The sequence below is a fragment of the Schistocerca serialis genome, chromosome 8 (assembly GCF_023864345.2).
Source record: "Schistocerca serialis cubense isolate TAMUIC-IGC-003099 chromosome 8, iqSchSeri2.2, whole genome shotgun sequence".
Classification (NCBI taxonomy): domain Eukaryota; kingdom Metazoa; phylum Arthropoda; class Insecta; order Orthoptera; family Acrididae; genus Schistocerca; species Schistocerca serialis.
In genome coordinates this window covers 594591499-594617045 of record NC_064645.1, presented here as the reverse complement: position 1 = coordinate 594617045, position 25547 = coordinate 594591499, and the positions used below count along the sequence as shown (strand labels likewise).

The 25547-nt window shown below is 44.5% G+C and overlaps 1 protein-coding gene across 1 annotated transcript in view; it reads right to left on the bottom strand.

Annotated features, from left to right (window-relative positions):
* Positions 1 to 25169, bottom strand: part of LOC126417145 (carbonic anhydrase 1-like) — a 148595-nt gene extending 123426 nt beyond the window's left edge. Inside the window, exon 1 of the mRNA XM_050085043.1 lies at positions 25025 to 25169. Within this exon, the coding sequence (XP_049941000.1) occupies positions 25025 to 25169 (145 nt within the window). The remainder of the gene's footprint in view (positions 1 to 25024) is intronic.
* Positions 25170 to 25547: the final 378 nt, after the last annotated feature.

The following is a 25547-nucleotide window of genomic DNA, read 5'->3' as shown; positions in this document are numbered from 1 at the left end:
GGACATTTCCACCTTCCGGCCAAATGGAAGGAAGGAAGATTACGGTTTAACGTCCCATCCACTAGGTCATTAAGGACGGGGCACAAAATCGGATTCAGAAAACAGTCCGCGCCCTTGCAAAGAAAGAATCGAATAATTTGCGTGGAGCGATTTCGGCAAATCACGGTAACAGATCCGAACCGCCGGCCATATGGAGTCCTGCAAAGAGCCGACTCATTCAAACTCTGTGACGTGCTGACACCGGTGTCTCACAAGAGTGCGCAGCATCTTTGCGTCTCTCACTGTGATCACTCCACGTCTAACGCTGTTCATGCCCCTCATGTACCTAATAAGGCCTGGTAATAATACTAAACATCAAAAACACTAATGCACTCTGGAGGCCACTTCACTTGTCACAGAGAATACTAGCTCTTCTCATTTACATACCGACTGACAGTTTGTTCATGTACGAAATTATGTTCACACCCGACCATGTCTTCTCGGTGCTTAACTTTTTTATGGGGCATTGTGTATGCACCGTGGTTCGTCCGACAAAGAGATGTACTGTATTTTCAGTTTTAAAATTTCGAACTAATTGCATGTTTTGCTACAATTTTTACTCTTTTGTTTATTTTGTTTGCTTCCCATTCGTTGTCGTCTCATTGATTACACAGTATTGTAAACCTTGAACATAAGCCTCTACAGACATAAATATTAAGTTATATGATCACTATCTAAAAAGTACCGTAATTGTGATACTTAAGAGTCATAAAACTGAAAAAAAGTAAGTAGGAAGTTAAATAATATATTCTGTAGCTTATGATTTCTCACAAAAGATTTTAAAGGAATCTTAAATACTAAACTATGAATTTTTACAGATGTACTTACATAACATAAGAATGTACTTAAGAGTTTAATACTTTAAATTTGTAGTTATTATACTTTGCAGAAATCCTGAGAAACGTTCCTTTTGTCCTCGATGCGCAAATGAACATTACGCTTCTCGCAATTTGCGAGCTCCAGGATTGTAAACTTTTCTCTTGACAGAGTCGTCAGCGTTTTCTGAAGGTCTGAATACTTGGGCAATCAGGTAACCTTTCGCAACGTGCTGGTTTAACAGCAGACTGAGACTGCCTGCTAGTTTTGGGTATTGCTTCAAACTGCGGCGCTCAAAACAGTCGAATGTCTTGAGAGTCGCTATATTTTTCATTCAGTCTATCTGTGTTTCCCTTCGCAGCTTTGGAAATACTACACAGACACTTTAGCTTGCCAGACATTGAAGCCCAACAGCTCATCCCGCCTTCCTGGTGTATCTATGTGTGACATATAATGACGATGTGACAAAATTGTGGAAAAATACCTCTACACATACCTATCTTCAAAAAACTAAGTACTTTTCTGCTTTTCAGCAACAAATAAGTAAGAGCTTTGTCTAGATTTTAGTACATTACTCGTGATGTGGAATTGGAAGAACGAACAAGGAGAAGAGGCAAGATGGATCTCTCCACAATCACGCTATTAACAGATTACCCATTGAATTTAATATAGCTATTCATAAAGCGGGCCACGAACAAAGTTAATGAAGAGACAGAATAAAGGTGATACAGTTAATCCATCAGATTCAGCGTACAAGGAACATGACATCGTTCGTGCTATACACCCAGACAGATTATCAGACATACGTTAAACAATGTAGATTCTGGCAAGAGTGAAAGCAAAAGGTGCTAAGCTAAGTGAAAAATTAGCTGCTTTATCAGTGAGCGGTGTGGTGATAATTACACTGCTGGCCACCGTAAATGCAACACCAAGAAAGACAAGAGGTAGCACAACAAAATTTATTTTGCAGATAACATGTTGACCAAGTATCAAATGATTACGTTTGCAGACGTCTGTGACATGTGGTTCCTGCCAGAATCAGTAGCCAGAGTAGCCGCCATTGTTGGAGATCACCGCTGCCACACGTCTCGGCATTGAGTCAAAGAGACGTTGGATGTGTTCCTGGGGTACAGCAGCCCAAGCAGCTTCCACACGTTGCCAAAGATCATCTGGTGTAGCAGCTGGGGATGTAATCTGGTTCCCTCGTTGAGCAACCATGGACCACATATTTTCTATCGGCGAAAGATCCGGAGAGCGAGCCGGCCAGGGAAGCAATTCAATCTGGTTATTGACGAAGAACCTTTGGACAATGCGTGCCACGTGTGATCGCGCATTATCCTGTTGAAATATGGCTGTGGTCGAGCCCTGAAGGTAAGGAAGGACAACTGGCTCCAGCACCTCGGGTATGTAGCGCCGGCTATTTAAAGTACCGGCAATGCGTACTAGAGGCGTGCGAGAGTAATATCCAATACCGCCCCATACCATAATACCCGGTGCAAGACCAGTGTGGCGGTGTATAATGCAGCTGTCCAGCATCCTCTCTCCACGGTGTCTCCACACTCGAATCCGACCATCGTGGTGCTGCAGACAGAAGCGTGCCTCGTCAGGAAAGACAACGTCATTCCATTCTGCCGTCCACATCCGTCTGTCGTCACACCACTGGCGACGGAGACGTCTGTGGTTCTGCGTCATTGGTAGACGAAGCAATGGACGTCTTGCGGACAGACCACTCTGCTGTAAACGGCGTCGAATGGTACGCGCAGACACTGGATGATGCGTTACAGACGCAATGTGCTGTGCTATGGTTCGGGATGTCACTGAGCGATCCGTCACTGCCATGCGCACAATTTGCCTATCAGCACGTGCAGTGGTGCACCGAGGTGAATGCGATCGGCCACGTCGGTCCGTCGTACCCTCCTGCATCCAACGGTCACATATCCGCATTACAGTTGTTTGGTTTCGTCCAACACGACTAGCGATTTCTCTGTATGATAATCCACAATCTGGGTAAGCCACTATCCTTCCTCTGTCGAACTCGGATACTTGATCAAACGATGTTCGCTGTTGTCTACGAGGCATAACTGATCGTCTTGTGAAACAACCACAAGGTAAACACACGTGCCGAACGTACACTCGTCGAAATCGCCAAGCCTTAAATGGCGTTGTGAGGTGGCGCCACAGGCGCGCGTGATGTGCGTCTGCGCTGAAATTCTAATCAGTTGCATATCTCATCGCTGCAAACCCATGGTGTAAATTTCACTTGATTCGGATGCTGCCTTCAGTGTGTTGCATTTACGGTGGCCAGCAGTGTATGTTAAAATGGACATGGTTGCGAAAAAGATGATGCAGAATAAAAATTTTACTCTGAATATAATGAACAAAGTAAGTAACACAGTTTGAAGTAGTCTAATATGTATGAAGCCGTGAAGCACTCTCACAGCAGCTGCGAAAACTGCTCAAAGATTTGTTTCACAAGTTGCTCTGAAATATAAATCGCTCAACAGAGAATCTATAGTGCCCATCCCAAAACAAGTGTAATACTACCTCTCACATTACCCTTTGCTGCATTATCAGCAACTGGAAGATTAGTTGGAGGTACAGCAAGGGTTGATATAGCTGTTAACGATGCAAAAACCACTCTCAAACAGCTAGCGTAGATGCAGTGGTATTGCCACAGATAGGAGGCAATAGCACTTTGTGAAGGGAATGGAGCTGCATTTTGGACCATACAGGAAAAATGGATTTGGTCTGTATCTGATTGAAAAAAGTTCTCCTTCATCTATCTTACAACAGCATCAATTATTAATATTGAGTTACACTATTATGCTAAAATACTGAAAATAATACATTTCTGGGTCGTGTTTACGAGAGATGTTTGACCCGAAATGCCTAAAAGGTATGAAAGTATTGCTATTAACTTGCAGATGAAGAGTGAATCTTGTTCACGTTGGGTATCTTAAAAGAAGGAGTCTAACGTTGCGCATTGCTTCAATAGCCTTTGCAATTTACTGCCTCCAACGGAAACTGTAAAATATTTCAGAAACTACGCAGTAAAGGATAAATACATTTCACTCACTTAAAAGTCCGAGGTGTAGCCACATTCGTTTAAAGTTTCTGAAGTCTAAATAAATTACCAAGTCTTTTAACAAATCCGATAGTATGACAATTGACGCCATCAAAAATGGTGTAACGTATAGTCTATGAGGTATAAACTCAATAACAACTGTTGTCTTCAACGTTGCACTAAATTTGTCTCTCTACTCATACGAAATTGCATTACTCGTCTTATATTTCTTCTGTTCCATAACGTGGTCTATGGAATATAAATCGTGCCTTGCAGACTGCCACATACGTTTATTTGGAGAAGACTCCAAATCGAAAACATAGGGAAGAAACTCTAAGTGCCCCAGAAAACTAGATGAGACTTAAACTGACAAGACAAGACTTAAACTGGTAGATGTTATGGTCAAATTTCGCAAGCAAATCTTTAAGTTCAAGGTTGCGTCCAGCAGCTTGCATGTTTACAAATGATTTGATCCCGACAGCTGCGCGGCCCCACAGAATAAAATTGACTCGACGTCCGTACTGCCAGTGTTGTGGAATGATTGACACTGCCATACATAGAACAGTAGGCTGCTCCAGAATTGCTGGTTTATGGAAATGGATAAAGTTTAAATAAACACGTTTGCCCTCGACTACCGCTCATGCAATAAGCACCAACAAAATAATTCACATGGACGTAAAAGCGTTTCCAACATCTAAGACAAAAACACTCACGTAGTTCATATATTTCTTTTATAAACTGCATCTTCAGCGAGGGAGGGAGTCTATATCTAACCTGAAACAACACTTGAAGCACAAAAAAAAAAAGGAATTATGAACAGTAAATCGAAAAGAGAAAAGTTCTTACCATTTACACACCTAATTTAAATGTTGTCATTTAAATCTACGTAAAAGTTTTGTGATACCTGTTGATTAATAAATTCATATATATTAAAAAACAGATAACGCCATTGATTAGTAATGAAATATCCTCGGTCATGGGTTCGAACCTTGCCACCGCTTGAATTCTGCGTAAAAGTCATCAGCTATGGTGGCCAAAGAATTTCGGCATGAGAAGTCACTGCCATTAAGCCAACGGGTTTGTCAAAGTGGGTGGAGGAGCGGGCAGACTTCAGGGCACTTCAGGCAATGGAACCCACAAAAATTTAAATTTTCTAATCGGTGCGAGGAATGGGAGCTCGCTCTAATCGTTGAAAAATGTAAGGTTGGGCAAATGAGTACGAATAACAATCCCATAGTGTTCGAATGCGGAAGTGGTACCGAGTTACCTGAAACGGTCACTCCATTAATTATATAGGCGTAACGTTGCCATGTGATAAGAAATGAAATGCATGCATAAGAACGGTAAAGACGGTCGAATGGTGGACTTCAGTTTATTGGAATAATTTTTCAAACTTTATTATGCAGGTCCATCTTGATCAAAAAGCCTTTTGCACTCAGTATTACCGTTTTCGGCTACTGCCGTCATCGGATCATAAAATGTTCAGAGGTAGGTATCAACGTCAAATTATGCACGAAGGTACATAGTACTAACTGCGTACCTGCATGTATAATTTGACGTTGATACCTACATATTGTATGACCTGAAAATGGCAGTAGCCTAAACTAGTAATAATGAAGCGTGAAAGTTTGTGTGATCAAGAAAGGCCTGTACAAAACGTGCCACAATATCATCACGGACTCATCTTCAGACTTAATGTCTTCATTCATAATTTCGTGGACAGTATAGGTGACCTTAAAGGAGCCATTCTTGAATACTGCCCGAGTGGAATCCCCACCAGGTCAGATTAAAGGAAGACATCGAAGCAGTTTAGAAGCGGGCAGCGAGATTTGTTACGGTATGTTCGATCAACACCGGGGTATTAAAGTGATGCTTCGTGAACTCAGACGGGAACCCCTGAAGGGAAGGCGACGACCTCTTGCTGAAACACTCGATTTAATATCTAGGTGCAATGTTGCCAAGTGATAAGAAATGAAAAGAATACCAAAGGACGGTAAAGTTTGTCGAATGGTAGTCATCGGGAACCGGCATTTGCAGCTCACCGTGTAACGTTCCTACAGACACCAACAAACATTTCGCATAAGTACTACAAAGAGAACAAATCAGGGCTCACACCGAGCATATAGACGATAGTCATTCCCTCACTCTGTTTTCGGGTGGAACATGACAGGAAATGACTGGTAGTGGAACAAGGGGCCCTTCGCCATGTGTCACACGTGACTTGCGGAATACATATGTAAACATTGACGTAGATGTTGATGTTCACATTCTTCAGTAACTAGCGTAGGTCGAATTAATAATTCGTTTCTCAATGGCTACCAATATAATTTTATTGCAAAATCAGTTATAAACTCTTGTCACCAGTTTAGTAAGGGCCTCGTCGCTACTCTAGTGCACGCCGAGCCGCCACTGTTGTTACTATAGGCCGAGTTGGTGAGTTCGTGTGGCCGTGCGGTTAAAGGCGCTTCAGTCTGGAACCGCGTGGCCGCTACGGTCGCAGGTTCGAATCCTGCCCCGGCATGGATGTGTGTGATGTCCTTAGGTTAGTTAGGTTTAATTAGTTCTAAGTTCTAGGGGACTGATGACCACAGATGTTACGTCCCATAGTGCTCAGAGCCATTTGAACCATTTTTTTTCGTGAGTTCGTGTACCGGCTTCTGGTGCCGTACACCGCTAAGACAATTTCTCCCTGCCACTATTAAACAGCTATGCCACAGGGCCAGGTACAGGATAGGAGAAAGAAAGTTCTACAACACTCCAGAAAATTAGTAACAAATATCAGTTATAAAGGTTTACTTCTTTTCTACGTGTTGAATAATGAAGTCTGCAACACTGCATGTAATAAAACACAAAGAGGCCCTCAAGGGCTAAGTGTAAATAATCGTAGGCCGCACTTCGACGTCCGAATCGTCAGCAGTCAGCAAGACTCAGCAAAACCAGGAGCACCTCCGAATATGTCCAACGTAGCCTCGGACGAAACGTCAGGGATTGAAGAGTTCCATGGGCCACGGCCATACAACCCGGAAAAATTCTCAGCAATCGCAGGTAAAATTCACAGTTCATAGCAAACGCAATTTACAACTGTCTGTTCCCTGCTGAGAGTTCACTAAACGACTTTCTCTGTGTAAATCAGCCCTGGACGACGATCTATAATAAAGTGGGTGGGAGCTGATCTTTTATATTCCGAGTAGGCTTCTATCCGCTGTCGCCCGGTCATTGAAGGATAGTACCCGGCCGGCAACTGGCCGAGGCGAAGTCGATATCTTCATCCCCAGCGCCCCCCGTGGCGCTGGTGGAAGTCGCCCAAGTGCCGAATCTCTATGGCACTGGCATCAGCTCGCATGTTTGCGCCTGTGCTGATTTTACCATGGATGTGTCTTGTTCGGACGACACAGCAGACACTTTTCAAAATCTGTTAATTCCAGGTAAAGATAACAATGACTGCTGCAGTCTGTGTCTTCCCTCAAAACTTGCAAACAGTCTGTTGTTCTGCACCTACAGGTAAATCGAGCTAGTTCATTAAAACCGGTTTTTTTCCTATGCAGCTGGTAATACAGGGCTATTACAAATGATTGAAGCGATTTCATAAATTCACTGTAGCTCCATTCGTTGACATATGGTCACGACACACTACAGATACGTAGAAAAACTCATAAAGTTTTGTTCGGCTGAAGCCGCACTTCAGGTTTCCGCCGCCAGAGCGCTCGAGAGCGCAGTGAGACAAAATGGCGACAGGAGCCGGGAAAGCGTATGTCGTCCTTGAAATGCACTCACATCAGTCAATCATAACAGTGCAACGACACTTCAGAACGAAGTTCAACAAAGATCCACCAACTGCTAACTCCATTCGGCGATGGTATGCGCAGATTAAAGCTTCTGGATGCATCTGTAAGGGGAAATCAACGGGTCGGCCTGCAGTGAGCGAAGAAACGGTTGAACGCGTGCGGGCAAGTTTCGCGCGTAGCCCGCGGAAGTCGACGAATAAAGCAAGCAGGGAGCTAAACGTACCACAGCCGACGGTTTGGAAAATCTTACGGAAAAGGCTAAAGCAGAAGCATTTCTTAAACAGGAGATTGGAAAACCGATGGATCGGTCGTGGTGGAGATCATGATCAACAATTCATGTCATGGCCTCCACGCTCTCCCGACTTAACCCCATGCGATTTATTTCTGTGGGGTTATGTGAAAGATTCAGTGTTTAAACCTCCTCTACCAAGAAACGTGCCAGAACTGCGAGCTCGAATCAACGATGCTTTCAAACTCATTGATGGGGACATGCTGCGCCGAGTGTGGGAGGAACTTGATTATCGGCTTGATGTCTGCCGAATCACTAAAGGGGCACATATCGAACATTTGTGAATGCCTAAGAAAACTTTTTGAGTTTTTGTATGTGTGTGCAAGGCATTGTGAAAATATCTCAAATAATAAAGTTATTGTAGAGCTGTGAAATCGCTTCAATCATTTGTAATAACCCTGTAGTGTTAGTGTAAATATGTTTTATGACATTGTAGGGTCACCTTTTATTTCCGATGGAACGACTCCACAATTATACGGTATTCAGTCGAGCATTACAGTGATATAATGCTCGTAAATGTTTGCCCTGTAAGACGGTACTGGTTATCTCCATGGAGTTATAAATATCTTTTAACAAGCCTCCGACATAAGCCTCAGCTGAGGTATTCAAAATGTTTCCTTTAAATGTTTGCAAATTACTCTCACAGTAACCACTAACAATCGTTATACGGCTGTGCTCAATCGAAATTGTAGTTAAAAGAATTAATATCGCGAATGGAACAGCAGTAAACGTACCACTAAGTGGGTAAATGAAAATTGTTGTGAGACGGTAATTCCAAGTAAGTTATACATTTCGCAGTTTCTCTTGCTTCACTATTTTTAAGAGTCTGGTGATATTTTGCAGTCATGAAATTTTGTTAGTAATGTATTTATAAAATTAATTATTTCTAAAATGAATCACAGTTCTTGAATAACACATACCTCATTCCTGAGCCTTAATCGAAAAAAGAGTCGGCAGAATGTGATGGTAATCTGCAGGCACTTTTGCGGAGAATTATTAACATCAACCAAACATGGAGACGTATTTATATTCCACTGTTGAAGTGGCAGTCTAAATAATGGATACAAGCAACAGAAAGAAAAACAAAACGGCAGAGTCGTTTTTGTCAATTGACAAGCAGAGGTCGAATGAACGTAAGTATACGGTATTTTCATCCCTTGGTCTAACATAGAATACTGGAAAAGAGCTTATCAATAATTGAGAAATCTTATCATTCACTGTAGAAATGTTTCATATGTGAACTGGACAAGCGGCAGAGATAGGCACACCGAAAATTTTCGTTCATGAGGACTCTATGCCATCCCACATTTTTTAGCGGTCAAATAGCAGTACTGCATGAACTCGAATCAGTCCTTCATCTAATTCTGTACTTTTGACCAAAGTGACGTCTTCCAATTCCGCAATATGAAAAGTTGGTTTTGTGGAAAAAAAATTGCATTAGATGGGCTTCTGCTATGTTTTGTATTTTTTAGAGTCTGACAGAATCTACTTTTTCCAGCTGCTTACTCTCACTGATGCAGACAACGTCGACATAGAAATAATATGGTTTTTCTAAGAAACGTCTACTCGCTTTTTTATCATACTTATCAAACATCCCTCACACTGTAGAAGGAGTTGTACTACGTTGTGGCTTTGCAGCAAGAAACAAGACCAAGCCATCTGGCGAACTACAGAGAGGAGATCAACGCTGATAGCGACGTCTTTGTACCGTCAGAGCGACCGCAGACGCAGCCAGAGGGTGTGCAAACACAACCGTGTCCTCTGCAGCCGCCGGCGATTCCGCAACTCTGGAAGGGGTTTCCCCTCAAAGCGTGAAGGCCCAGAGCCTAAGGCTGTGGCCCACCGGAACTGCGTCTCGTTTGGCACACACACACACACACACACACACACACACACACACATACGCACACCCACGCACGTACGCACCCTGACACGGACACACACGAACTCGCACTACCGGCGTAGCCTGGGGAGCTTGCTCGGATCGGTACTGATTCCACATCTGCTGCAGCAAACATGTGTCGACAGGAAAGGGGCCGCCTTTAGAAATCGACTTAAGCCAACTGTTCTGCGTGGAAAATCATACAGGGTACCTAAAGTCTAATCCATGATACAAGTAATTCTGTTGCCGCTGATTCCTATTTCCTATTTATTACTTTGTTGCTTCTGTTGTCAGGACGTATCATCAGACCAAAATTCAGTTTTGTAAAGCTTATCTCTGCTGTAAAATGATAATCAAGGTGCTAGCTCCTATAATCGATCCACTACTTATCCCAAGACAGCCATGATGTAGGTCAGTAAAGGTTTGCAAACAAAAATAAGGCCGAAACCGTCTACGTCGACTTATCGGCTACAAGTAATACAATACACTGCCAGACACTCCCGAGGAAACAGTATCAAATGAGTGCAAAATACCCGAAATACCCGATTTGTTGTTGTTGTTGTGGTCTTCAGTCCTGAGACTGGTTTGATGCAGCTCTCCATGCTACTCTATCCAGTGCAAGCTTCGTTATCTCCCAGTACCTACTGCAGCCTACATCCTTCTGAATCTGCTTAGTGTATTCATCTCTTGGTCTCCCTCTACGATTTTTACCCTCCACACTGCCCTCCAATGCTAAATTTGTGATCCCTTGATGCCTCAAAACATGTCCTACCAACCGATCCCTTCTTCTAGTCAAGTTGTGCCACAGACTTCTCTTCTCCCCAATCCTATTCAATACCTCCTCATTAGTTACGTGATCTACCCACCTTATGTTCAGCATTCCTCTGTAGCACCACATTTCGAAAGCTTCTATTCTCTTCTTGTCCAAACTGGTTATCGTCCATGTTTCACTTCCATACATGGCTACACTCCATACAAATACTTTCAGAAACGACTTCCTGATACCCGATTTATAGAACTGTTTTTATGTCTTCTTCAAAAGATAGCCGGCCGCGGTGGACGAGCGGTTCTAGGCGCTTCAGTTCGGAACCGCGCGACCGCTACGGTCGCAGGTTCGAATCCTGCCTCGCGCATGGATGTGTGTGATATCCTTAGGTTAGTTAGGTTTAAGTAGTTCTAATTTCTAGGGGACTGATGACTTCAGATGTTAAGTCCCATAGTGCTCAGAGCCATTTGAACCATTTTTCAAAAGATAATGTCTTCCGATTTCTTTTTCCCTAAGAGTTACCGTCACTGGGAAAATCAATGTCCGGTCGCCCAAGCTTTTCTATATTTATATTAATGTGCATATCACTAATTACTAATAACACAGCCTTATATAACTATGAACAAGCGCTCCCTGTTACTTAGAATAAATTTCTGAGTACTGTAGGATCATATCAGGCAACAAATTCTGTAAACGCCTCTAAAACATTCGTTTCGGGTTTTCACCCGGAAAACAAAGACGCAACAAATAGATGTACTTAAATGCAATAGACAACAGGTGGAACACTGTTCCATCCAGAAATATCTGAGAGTAGTTCTAGACCATACGCTTACACAGTAACTGAACTCCTAGCGTAAGGTTCCTGAGGTAAACAACTTTCTTTGAAAATTTAGCAATGTAACACTTTGTTCTTGCACTTTTCAGCAGGTAATTGTCCCCAGTATCGAGTGGTACTAGAGAGCTCTTACATGTAACATTGATGTTATCAATTGAAGACATAAAGTCTATGTATGAGTCCGAGATCATTTTATTTTTAGCAGTTTTATTTTCACAAGTCCGTCTTGATCAAAACGGACTTGTGAAAATAAAAGCGCTGATATCGATGTTGCGTGTCTTTGGATAGTAATCAAAACGTTCTGGGCTAGGCAGCCACTGCTTTAGTTTTGAATCAAATTAGCAATAGTGGCCAACGACTTCCGTCGTAAGAGGTGACCCTCGTAATTGTCCCCAGTATCGAGTGGTACTAGAGAGCTCTTACACGTAACATCGATGTTGTCAATTGAAGACATAAAGTCTATGTATGAGTCCGAGATCATTTTATTTTTAGCAGTTTTATTTTCACAAGTCCGTCTTGATCAAAACGGACTTGTGAAAATAAAAGCGCTGATATCGATGTTGCATCAAAAGAGTCATGTAACTTGTAAGTAAAACCTACTTGCTTCATTACCTGGTTGGAATAGCATCTTATGAAAGGCTGATGATGACGAATAGTCAGGCACATCCCCTTCTTTACCCACACATCCAGGTACACAACAGAAACCATGGATTACTGATGACTTTAGGTGTAAGACCGAAGGTAGCCCTGTTGCGGCAACAGCAATTTACAACTCACAATGAATGGCCCATAGTTAATGAATATCTCATTGCAGGTTCGGATGCCGAATGAGTTTACATACATTCACACAACTCAACTTAATCTAAAAGTCTCAAATTCTGAAGATAATACCTAATGTTCCTACGACACACTGAAGTCTATCGAAAACACTCTTAGATATAATGAGACAGGCGCTCAATAAGTTATGCAACACAGTGTTTTTCTTAGAGCAGTTGTTTTTCGGATTACAGTACACCAAATTATTCCCCACACTTTGAGCTACAAAACCCTGTTTTTCAACAAAAACTCCGTTCAATGTGACGGCCTTAAGCCACCTTACTGGGAGGGCACACATGCCCACATTATACCACTCTACTGGTCGACGTCGCAGCCAACGTGTTGCTTAAACCGTAACCTCCCCGTCATCCACTTAGGCTACTGCTTCCCGCGGAGTGCATCCTTCATTGGGTCAGATAGAGGGAAGTTGGAAGGCGCGAAATCAGGGCTGTATGAGGAGAACAGTCCGATGAAGTTTTTTGATCTCCTCTCAGGTGCGCAGAATTGTGCAAGGCCTTGGTTTGCCACGGAGTAAAAAAATTCTTTTGCAGTTTTGTGGCGACGAAACCCTGAAATCGTTTTTTTATCATTTTCTTGAGGATAGCACAATATACTTCATATCTCGCAGCCTTACTGTTGTAGTCTTCACCCTAGGGGAAAGCAATACAGCGTCGTCTTGGAAACATATTTGCATTTGAAGCTGCCAAAGAGTCCTCTGGCTACACTCAACCGTGTAGTGACCAGTCTGAGCCTGTCACCACAACTATTGAAGTTCAAGTTCCCTGCTTCAGCTGAGGCTACTGCTTAAGTTAGTGGCTTGTGATGTCAATACCGCTGCGTCAGACAAACCCTGCCTCCCCAGAGTTAAGACGTAAATTATGAATCCATTTCAGATTAATGTAGTTGTAAAGCTTCAGCCCATGGTTTAGGGGAGTGTCTTTGAATAGTAATCAAAACGTTCTGGGCTAGGCAGCCACTGCTTTAGTTTTGAATAAAATTAGCAATAGTGGCCAAGGACTTCCGTCGTAAGAGGTGACCCTCGGACTGCCAACGGCTTTGTTTAATGTGGTGGAGGACCGGACACATGTACACACACGCTCCTAGCCTGCGGAAAACTGTCCTTAAAATGCGTATGAATAAGTAACGATCAAAAGTGTGAGGATGCAGGAGGCAGTGGAAGAAACTGCTTTAAAGATACATGAAATATACACTCCTGGAAATGGAAAAAAGAACACATTGACACCGGTGTGTCAGACCCACCATACTTGCTCCGGACACTGCGAGAGGGCTGTACAAGCAATGATCACACGCACGGCACAGCGGACACACCAGGAACCGCGGTGTTGGCCGTCGAATGGCGCTAGCTGCGCAGCATTTGTGCACCGCCGCCGTCAGTGTCAGCCAGTTTGCCGTGGCATACGGAGCTCCATCGCAATCTTTAACACTGGTAGCATGCCGCGACAGCGTGGACGTGAACCGTATGTGCAGTTGACGGACTTTGAGCGAGGGCGTATAGTGGGCATGCGGGAGGCCGGGTGGACGTACCGCCGAATTGCTCAACACGTGGGGCGTGAGGTCTCCACAGTACATCGATGTTGTCGCCAGTGGTCGGCGGAAGGTGCACGTGCCCGTCGACCTGGGACCGGACCGCAGCGACGCACGGATGGACGCCAAGACCGTAGGATCCTACGCAGTGCCGTAGGGGACCGCACCGCCACTTCCCAGCAAATTAGGGACACTGTTGCTCCTGGGGTATCGGCGAGGACCATTCGCAACCGTCTCCATGAAGCTGGGCTACGGTCCCGCACACCGTTAGGCCGTCTTCCGCTCACGCCCCAACATCGTGCAGCCCGCCTCCAGTGGTGTCGCGACAGGCGTGAATGGAGGGACGAATGGAGACGTGTCGTCTTCAGCGATGAGAGTCGCTTCTGCCTTGGTGCCAATGATGGTCGTATGCGTGTTTGGCGCCGTGCAGGTGAGCGCCACAGTCAGGACTGCATACGACCGAGGCACACAGGCCAACACCCGGCATCATGGTGTGGGGAGCGGTCTCCTACACTAGCCGTACACCACTGGTGATCGTCGAGGGGACACTGAATAGTGCACGGTACATCCAAACCGTCATCGAACCCATCGTTCTACCATTCCTAGACCGGCAAGGGAACTTGCTGTTCCAACAGGACAATGCACGTCCGCATGTATCCCGTGCCACCCAACGTGCTCTAGAAGGTGTAAGTCAACTACCCTGGCCAGCAAGATCTCCGGATCTGTCCCCCATTGAGCATGTTTGGGACTGGATGAAGCGTCGTCTCACGCGGTCTGCACGTCCAGCACGAACGCTAGTCCAACTGAGGCGCCAGGTGGAAATGGCATGGCAAGCCGTTCCACAGGACTACATCCAGCATCTCTACGATCGTCTCCATGGGAGAATAGCAGCCTGCATTGCTGCGAAAGGTGGATATACACTGTACTAGTGCCGACATTGTGCATGCTCTGTTGCCTGTGTCTATGTGCCTGTGGTTCTGTCAGTGTGATCATGTGATGTATCTGACCCCAGGAATGTGTCAATAAAGTTTCCCCTTCCTGGGACAATGAATTCACGGTGTTCTTATTTCAATTTCCAGGAGTGTATATCTGCACGATATGTGGTTCGTAACTGAATACAGTCACCTATTTGGAACTCCAGGCGGGAACAGCCAAGGGGGACTTGACCGTGAGAAAAGTACGGAATAATCAATTGACAACTAACATTTCACATGTCGTTGAATGGAACGTCGAAAGCTAGATTGTAGTAGAAAAGCGAGAAAATCGGAAAAAGGAAATGCTAAGGCTCAATATAGATATAGTGGAGGCAGTGAAATAAAGTGGGAAGAAGGCAAAGATATCTGATCAGAAGAATACAGTGTAATTCGAAAATCAGCAGAAAATGGTACAATGGGAGTAGGATTCGTCGTGAATAATAATGTAAGTCAGAGTGTGAAGTGAGCCGTGCGTGGCTCGTGTTCCGGCCATCACGTATTTTACACCCTGTTTTTAACGTACTTCGCCGTCCGGAGTGGCCGAGCGGTTTTAGGCGCTACAGTCTGGAACCACGCGACCGCTACCATCGCAGGTTCGAATCCTGCCTCGGGCATGGATGTGTGTGATGTCCTTAGGTTGGTTAGGTTTAACTAGTTCTAAGTTCTAGGGGACCGATGACATCAGAAGTTAAGTCCCATAGCGCTCAGAGACATTTGAACCATTTCAGCGTACTTCCACCTCACTACGTTAATTTAAATTACTACTGTCACCTAGTTGCTGTTTTGCCTCACCGTGACCGGCGCTAGCAGTGCGTATTGATATATCTCTGCTCGACTGCGATTACTTCCCGGTCGTTGTCTGTTTTGAGTGCGGGTCGCGAGTGCTGGCTGCCGGTCATTTGGGACGCATCTGGAGCGCAGTCCGGACATGAAAATTGGGGAGTTGCAATGCGGCACTAGTGCAGTCGGGCTGGAGCAGCAGTGAGGTCTGCATTGACATGGCTCAGCCGACCATTGCCGCCACGCATCACTTGAGCTGGGCCACGGTCTTGGTGGATCGTCGGTCGATCGTCCTACCGGACGACGCGTTTTGGCTCGCCGATCGTTCATGAGTCGGCTGTGTGTGTGTGCATCAACTCCCGATTTGTCTTCGTGTGTGCATAGTTACTGCTGGGTATCGTTCAGGTATTCGTGCAAGTGTTTGTCACGTTGTGTGTGTAGTTGGCGTTATTTTCACGGACGACTATTTTAGATGTTGTCGGCATTCTGCGGCGGTTCGGTCGGTTGCTGCGGACCAGGGAAGTCATCTCCGCGCGGTGCAGTCGGCTGGGTCCGCTGGCGGTCACTGCGCAGTGTCGGAGCGTGTGTGGAGCTGTCCGATTGCTACGAGCTTCGTGGTTCACCGACCCAGGACGTCAAAGTTGAGTAGTGGTTTCAACTATAGTGGTTTCAACTACCCAAGCGACGTCCATTTATGTTGTGTGGTTCGCTGTTGGGAAGGTTTTCCGCGGAGCAACACCGAGTGTTTCTATTGGCCATGCGGTGTAATTAACTATGTTGGCTGACTACAATTCAAGTGCACCAGTGGCATTTTGTGCCTTGTGGCCGTTAGTGTTTTCGTTACCTGCCCTGACCACTGACCTAAATTCAGGCAGTGTTCCTTTTGGCTGAAGTTAACTATATTACCGTGTTTCAAATTCAGGTGTACCAGCGGAATTTTCTGCCTTGTGGCCATTAGTGTTCCGGTTACCTGCCCTGGCCACTAACGTAATTTCAAGCAGCGTCCTTTCCTCACCTGTTTTCGCTGTCCAACATGTGGTGTCACCGCCAGACACCACACTTGCTAGGTGGTAGCTTTAAATCGGCCGCGATCCATTAGTACATGTCGGACCCGCGTGTCGCCACTGTGTGATCGCAGACCGAGCGCCACCACAAGGCAGGTCTCGAGAGACTGACTAGCACTCGCCCCAGTTGTACGGACGGCGTAGCTAGCGACTACACTGACGAAGCCTCGCTCCTTTGCCGAGCCAATAGTTAGAATAGCCTTCAGCTAAGTCAATGGCTACGACCTAGCAAGGCGCCATTAGTAACATTGCATGTATCTAAAGAGTCTCACTTGTATCGCCACAATCTCCAGATGTACCAAAAGGATGGATTAAAGTTATATATTCCAGAAGCTACGTACTTTTCTTTATAGCATTCATTACGTATCCTGTTTCAGACCTCACGCACCCTGCTTTGGCTTAGCGCGTGCCTTTCGGCTTCCTCTCATTGTGTCTAGGCTGTCTTGTCTAGGCACAACACAACATGATGTGTAGTTTTGACAGCTTAATACATATTTCATTGTGGATAATCTTGTTCGTAACTTTTGTTGTTTGAGTTCTCATGTACCGATTGTTGGCAAGCAAGTCGTTTTGTCGGTCGGTCCGTGGGTGTCCCCTGGTTGGTTTCCGACAGGTCAAGTGTAGTTGGGGTCACTACCTGTCTCACCTAAGTTGGTTGATTGTGTGGGGAAGGAGACCAGACAGCGAGGTCATCGGTCTCATCGGATTAGGAAAGGACGGGGAAGGAAGTCGGCCGTGCCCTTTCAAAGGAACCATCCCGGCATTTGCATGAAGCGATTTAGGGAAATCACGGGAAACCTAAATCAGGATGGCCGGACACGGGTTTGATCCGTCGTCCTCCCGAATGCGCTCACCTAAGTGAACCAGGGCAGACCGACCTCCCTGGAGGCTTCTGAGACCCGTTTTCTTTATTGTAGTTCTCACTGGTGTTTGTCTGTTTATAGTGGTTTAGCGGGAGTTTCATGAAGTACTGTGAACATTTCAGTGACAGGGCTGTTCCTTCCGAAATAACAGCAAATCAAGGCTGACAACAACAACTGAGGTATACATACCGACGTCGCATGAAGAGATAGAGAGAGTACAAGAGGATATCGAACGGGCAATACGATACGTAAAGGGAGAAGAAAAGCTGTCACTCATGGGGGATTGGAATGCGTTACTAGGGGACGGACCAGAAAAAGGGGTGACAGGAGAATATGGCCTGAGAAGTAGGAATAAGAGAGGGGAAAGACTGAGTTCTGCGACAAATCTCATCAAGTAATAGAGAACACTCTGTTCAAGAATCCCAAGAAGGTGTACATGTAAAAGGCCAGGAGATGTGGGATGATTCCAAAACCAAATACGGTCTTGCAAGGCGTACCCAGGAGCGGATATAGACTCATACCACAATTTAGTAATGGTGAAGAGTTGACTGACGTTCAAGAGATTCGTATGAAGGAATTAGTGAGGAAGAACGAGGGATACTGGGGAACTGAGGAAATAGGAGATGCTATTGAAGTTCGCTAAAGATATGGGTATTGCGATAAGGAATACCTATAACAAGCACTTCAGTTGATGAGGTGTGGATACCTTTGTGAAAAGGGAATCACAGGTGCTGGAAGAACCAACATGGGTTTTAAAAAGGTATCTTTGAAGAAACCTTAGGAAACAGAAGAAATACTTTAATTAAGAACGAAAGAAAGAATTAATACTTCAAGTGAGTGACAAAAGAAGGAAGTACAAGAAAGTTCAGGGAAAGACAGAAATACAGCAAAATGAATCACTTAGGAGTGAAATAAGTAGGAAATGCAGGGAAGCCATGGCTAAATGGCTGCTGGGAAAATGTGAGGAAATCGAAAAACAAACGGTCGTTGGAAAGACTGAATCAGTATACAGAAAGGCCCATGCAAGTTTCAATAAGCAAGAGCGGCGACATTACAAGTGCCTTGGGTATCCAACAGTTAACCGCAGAAGAGAGGGCGGGTGGGTGGAAAGAAATCAGTGACGGTCTCTATAAATGGGGCAACTAACCTGATGATGAGACAGAAGAAGATTTTGGAGTGGATTTGGTATAAATAGTGAGTCCAATATTAGAGTCAGAATTTAAAACACCATTTTAAGACTTAAGATTCAACAAGCCAAAAGAGACAGGTAACATTCCATCGGAACTGGCAACCAAATGACTACTCGAGCTGGTGTATAGGATCCATGAGACGGGGAACATAACATCAAATTTCCGGAAAAATTTCATCCACACAATTACGAAGACATAAAGAGCTGATATGTGCGAGAACTAGAGCACAATCAGCTTAACAGCTCATGCATCCAAGTTGCTAACAAGAATAATAGGCCGGCCGAAGTGGCCGTGCGGTTAAAGGCGCTGCAGTCTGGAACCGCAAGACCGCTACGGTCGCAGGTTCGAATCCTGCCTCGGGCATGGATGTTTGTGATGTCCTTAGGTTAGTTAGGTTTAACTAGTTCTAAGTTCTAGGGGACTAATGACCTCAGCAGTTGAGTCCCATAGTGCTCAGAGCCATTTGAACCAAGAATAATACAAACAAGAATGGAAAATAAAACTGAGGGCCTGTACGATGATGATCAGTTCGTCTTTAGGAAAGGTAAAGACACAAAAGAGGCAGTTCTGACTAATAGAAGCACGACTGAAACAAAATCAAGAAACTTTCATAGGATTTGTCTACTTGGAAAAAGCGATAGGCAGTATGAAATGGTGCAAGATGTTCGAAATTCTGAGAAAATTGAGAGCAGGGTGTAGAGAAAAGACACAGAACGAAGTGCTTGCGTTAAGAAAGGTATGAGGCATGGATGCATTCTTTCACCAACATGGTTCAGTCTGAACACAAAACAACCAAAGATGGAAATAAAAGCAAGTTTCAAGAGTCAGATAAAATTTTAGGTGAAGGGATATCATTGATAAGATTCGATCATGACATGCTGTCTTCACAATCAGTGAAAATGAAGAGTTACGGGACCTGTTGAACGGACGAACAGTCTACTGTATGTGGAATATGGACCGAGAGTAAACCAAGGGAAGGCGAAAGTAACGAGAAGTACTAAAAATGAGAATAGCTAGAAAAACTTAATGTCAACATTGATGAACATTGAGTAAAGGAAGTTAACATATTCTGCAACTTACGAAGCAAAATAATATATGCCGGGTGAAACAATGAAGACATAAAACGCAGACCAGTGCAGAAAAAAGGGCATTTCTGGCGAAGAGAAGTCTGCTAGTGTCAAACACAGACCATAATTTGGGGAATAAATTTCTGATAATGTAGGCGTGGAGAACAGTGATGTACGGTATTGATACATGGACAGTGGCAAAAATGGAAAAGATGAGAATCGATGCAGTTGAGTAGCGGTGCTACAGAAGAATGTTGAAAAGCAGGTAGACTTGTAAGGTAAGGAATGAGGAGGTTCTCCGTGGAATCGGACAAGAAAGGAACACGTGGGAAACACTAACAAGAAGAAAACAGGATGACAGGACGTCTATTAAGGCGTCAGGGAATAAGTTCTATGTACTACAGTTCTATGTACTACAGGGAGCCGGAGAGGATAAAAACTATAGATGAAGACACAGAGTGGAATACATCAAACAAATAATTCAGAATGTAGGCTGCAAGTAGTAATCACATAAGAAGAGTTTGGCATAGGAGAGAAATTCGTGGCAAGCCTATCAAACCAGTGAGGACACTGTCCTCGATGGTGAGTGTTCATCGGAGGTGAGGGTATCATCTGGAGTGCCCCAGGGAAGTATGGTAGGTCCGCTGTTGTTTTCTATCTACATAAATGATCTTTTGGATAGGGTGGATAGCAATGTGCAGCTGTTTGCTGCTGATGCTGTGGTGTACGGGAAGGTGTCGTCGTTGAGTGACTGTAGGAGGATACAAGATGATTTGGACAGGTTTTGTGATTGGTATAAAGAATGGCAGCTAACTCTAAATATAGATAAATGTAAATTATTGAAGATGAGTAGGAAAAACAATCCCGTAATGTTTGAATACTCCATTAGTAGTTTAGCGCTTGACACAGTCACGTCGATTAAATATTTGGGCGTAACATTGCAGAGCGATATGAAGTGGGACAACCATGTAATGGCAGTTGTGGAGAAGGCGGATAGACGTCTTCGGTTCATTGGTAGAATTTTGGGAAGATGTGGTTCATCTGTAAAGGAGACCGCTTGTAGAACACTAACACGACCTATTCTTGAGTAACGCTCGAACGTTTGGGATCCCTGTCAGGTCGGATTAAGGGAGGACATAGAAGCAATTCAGAGGCGGGCTGCTAGATTTGTTACTGGTAGGTTTGATCATCACTCGAGTGTTACGGAAATGCTTCAGGAACTCGGGTGGGAGTCTCTAGAGGAAAGGAGGCCTTGTTTTTGTGAATCGCTACTACAGTTTTACTGCCACCAACTTACATTTCGTGGAAAGACCCGAAAGATAAGATAAGAGAGATTAGGGCTCATACAGAGGCATATAGGCAGTTATCTTTCCCTCGTTCTGTTTGGAACAGGGAGAGAAGATGCTATTTGTGGTACGAGGTACCCTCCGCCATGCACCGTATGGTGGATTGCGGAGTATGTATGTAGATATAGATGTAGACTTAAAAAGAAGGTGGTGTGCATCCAAACAGCACTGGGCGTACCTCTCAGACGGCCAGTTCTGTTCAAAGATTTAATTTATCGAATCTTATCTGAGTTGGAAGAGGATTGGAAAAAGCTAAACACAGCAAAGCAGAAATCACTAGAAAAACTCAAAGTAAAAGTCAAACAGAATGTTACTATGATGTTTATGAAACAACTCTGTTTGTGCGGAGTATTACAGACCTGAAATACCATTTTGTTTTAGCAAAATATTAAGAAAGCAGTCAATGTTAATTTATCGATATGTTAATGACCTAATAGTATTTAAAAAGATAGTCTTTGAAGTAAAACTAGCTATCAGAATAGAGGTATTTTGACCTGCTGACTCGGATTACATCAGTTGCTACAAAAATCTCTATAAATAGGTGTAGAAATTAAGACAATCAGTGTTCTCACATCAAGATTCGTAGGATTACTTTCGTGAAAGCTATGTCGAAAAACCTGTCATGTCTCTGAGAATAACAGGTGATTCTGACTTCCAATACATATTAGAAAGGCTGAAGATAATTTCTTAATGAAGAACCAAACACAACGTAAAAAACAAGCAGAAAGTGAATAAAGTAAACTGACTGATATGGGAAGAAAAGGGAAATTTCAAGCACTTTTATGTAGTGATCGAAAATGTCTGTTAATTTTCGTCTCAACCAACTCCGGTTATATAGAACGTAGGTTAGGGCGAATGGAACTGTTTCCATCTGAAGCAAACTATCTGAAATAGATCGAATGGTCGGTCTTGAATTCTGATTAAGTAAGAGAGCGGCATTCAGTGGTGTTAAATCACAGTGTGACAACCTTCTCAGGTGGCCTTATTAATTTCCCTTATTAGCTAAACAACTGATTCAAATGGCTCTGAGCACTATGGGACACAACATCTTAGGTCATAAGTCCCCTAGAACTTACAACTACTTAAACCTAACTAACCTAAGGACATCACACACACCCATGCCCGAGGCAGGATTCGAACCTGCGACCGTAGCAGTCCCGCGGTACCGGACTGCAGCGCCAGAACCGCACGGCCACCGCGGCCGGCTAAACAACTGAGACGAGCACATGTTATGTGAGTTTTAACTAAGCAACAAGGCTATTGAAACTTCCTGGCAGATTAAAACTGTGTGCCCGACCGAGACTCGAACTCGGGACCTTTGCCTTTCGCGGGCAAGTGCTCTACCAACTGAGCTACCGAAGCACGACTCACGCCCGGTACTCACAGCTTTACTTCTGCCAGTACCTCGTCTCCTACCTTCCAAACTTTACAGAAGCTCTCCTGCGAACCTTGCAGAACTAGCACTCCTGAAAGAAAGGATATTGCGGAGACATGGCTTAGCCACAGCCTGGGGGATGTTTCCAGAATGAGATTTTCACTCTGCAGCGGAGTGTGCGCTGATATGAAACTTCCTGGCAGATTAAAACTGTGTGCCCGACCGAGACTCGAACTCGGGACCTTTGCCTTTCGCGGGCAAGTGCTCTACCTTCTGAGCTACCAAAGCACGACTCACGGCCGGTACTCACAGCTTTACTTCTGCCAGTACCTCGTCTCCTACCTTCCAAACTTTACAGAAGCTCTCCTGCGAACCTTGCAGAACTAGCACTCCTGAAAGAAAGGATATTGCGGAGACATGGATTAGCCACAGCCTGGGGGATGTTTCCAGAATGAGATTTTCACTCTGCAGCGGAGTGTGCGCTGATATGAAACTTCCTGGCAGATTGGTGTAAAGAAGGGCAGCTAACTCTAAATACAGATAAATGTAAATTATTGCAGATGAGTAGGAAAAAGAATCCCGTAATGTTTGAATACTCCATTAGTAGTTTAGCGCTTGACACAGTCACGTCGATTAAATATTTGGGCGTAACATTGCAGAACGATATGAAGTGGGACAACCATCTAATGGCAGTTGTGGAGAAGGCGGATAGTCGTCTTCGGTTCATTGGTAGAATTTTGGGAAGATGTGGTTCATCTGTAAAGGAGACCGCTTGTAGAACATTAACACGACCTATTCTTGAGTACCGCTCGAGCGTTTGGGATCCCTGTCGGGTCGGATTGAGGGAGGACATAGAAGCAATTCAGAGGCGGGCTGCTAGATTTGTTACTGGTAGGTTTGATCATCACGCGAGTGTTACGGAAATGCTTCAGGAACTCGGGTGGGAGTCTCTAGAGGAAAGGAGGCCTTCTTTTTGTGAATCGCTACTGAGGAAATTTAGTGAACCATTTGAGGCTGACTGCAGTACAGTTTTACTGCCACCAACTTACATTTCGCGGAAAGACCCGAAAGATAAGATAAGAGAGATTAGGGCTCATACAGAGGCATATAGGCAGTTATCTTTCCCTCGTTCTGTTTGGAACAGGGAGAGAAGATGCTATTTGTGGTACGAGGTACCCTCCGCCATGCACCGTATGGTGGATTGCGGAGTATGTATGTAGATGTAGATGTAGACTTGAAAAGAAGGTGGTGTGCATCCAAACAGCACTGGGCGTACCTCTCAGACGGCCAGTTCGGTTCAAAGATTTAATTTATCGAGCTGAGTTGGAAGAGGATTGGAAAAAGCTAAACACAGCAAAGCAGAAATCACTAGAAAAACTCAAAGTAAAAGTCAAACAGAATGTTACTATGATGTTTATCAAACAACTCTGTTTGTGCGGAGTATTACAGACCTGAAATACCATTTTGTTTTAGCAAAATATTAAGAAAGTAATCAATGTTAATTTATCGATATGTTAATGACGTAATAGTATTTAAAAAGATAGTCTTTGAAGTAAAACCAGCTATCAGAATAGAGGTATTTTGACCTGCTGACTCGGATTACATCAGTTGCTACAAAAATCTCTATAAATAGGTGTAGAAATTAAGACAATCAGTGTTCTCACATCAGGATTCGTAGGATTACTTTCACGAAAACTATGTCGAAAAACCTGTCATGTCTCTAAGAATAACAGGTGATTCTGACTTCCAATACATATTAGAAAGGCTGAAGATAATTTCCAAATGAAGAACCAAAGACAACGTAAAAAACAAGCAGAAAGTGAATAAAGTAAACTGACTGATATGGGAAGGAAAGGGAAATTTCAAGCAATTTTATGTAGTGAGCGAAAAATACTATGAATTTTCGTCTCAACCAACTCCGGTTATATAGAACGTAGGTTAGGGCGAATGGAACTGTTTCGATCTGAAGCAAACTGTCTGAAATAGATCGAATGGTCGGTCTGGAATTCTGATTAAGTAAGAAAGCGGCATTCAGTGGTGTTAAATCACGGTGTGACAACCTTCTCAGGTGGCCTTATTAATTTCCCTTATTAGTTAAACAACTGATTCAAATGGCTCTGAGCACTATGGGACTCAACATCTTAGGTCATAAGTCCCCTAGAACTTACAACTACTTAAACCTAACTAACCTAAGGACATCACACACACCCATGCCCGAGGCAGGATTCGAACCTGCGACCGTAGCAGTCCCGCGGTTCCGGACTGCAGCGCCAGAACCGCACGGCCACCGCGGCCGGCTAAACAATTGAGACGAGCACATGTTATGTGAGCTTTATCTAAGCAACAAGGCTATTGTTTGACCTGAGGGTTACTACATGACTGCACCAAATGCATAGAAAACATGGGACCTTAAACCTGTAGATAGCCCAACGTACAGCGTGTGATAATTAAATGCGCAGTGTTGATACACGGAATCTGTACGTGCGGAACTCATGGCGGCGCCCTCGTAACAACTCAGTGTGAGTTACCGGTTGAAGCCACCAAAACGCAGCTGTTTTCTCTCCTCTGCGCGTCGTGCGCCGCCGGCAGCCATGAACTCTTTATTTTGTCGCGCAGCTTACGCGGCGAGCTTACATTTCGCACACGCATACACACCCACACACACACCCACATAGTTGGTGGCGCCGGCAGTTTCGTTTCTCCGTGAGGGTTCATCCAATTAAAACGCGGAGTAGGTGGTAGCTTTTGCGCGGCGGGAGAGGGATTTTTATTAAAAATGGGAGCTCGTCTCCGCGCGGACTATCGTGGGGGAATTACAGCCGCAGGCGTTTCGGAGCAGCGGCACTAATTCGTTTCCTCTTTGAAACGCACCGCTTGGCGCAGGCCGCGCGACGAACGCTACGAGATGCTACACCAGCGTGTCTGGAGTCTTCCCGCTCACGGCGCCGGCTGAAGGCGCGCCTCAAATACGATTGCCTGCAAAGGTTGTTAGCGGGCTGCTGTTACTGCAGCTTCTTTTCTACTAGCCAGTAATGAAGCGCTTCACCGGAA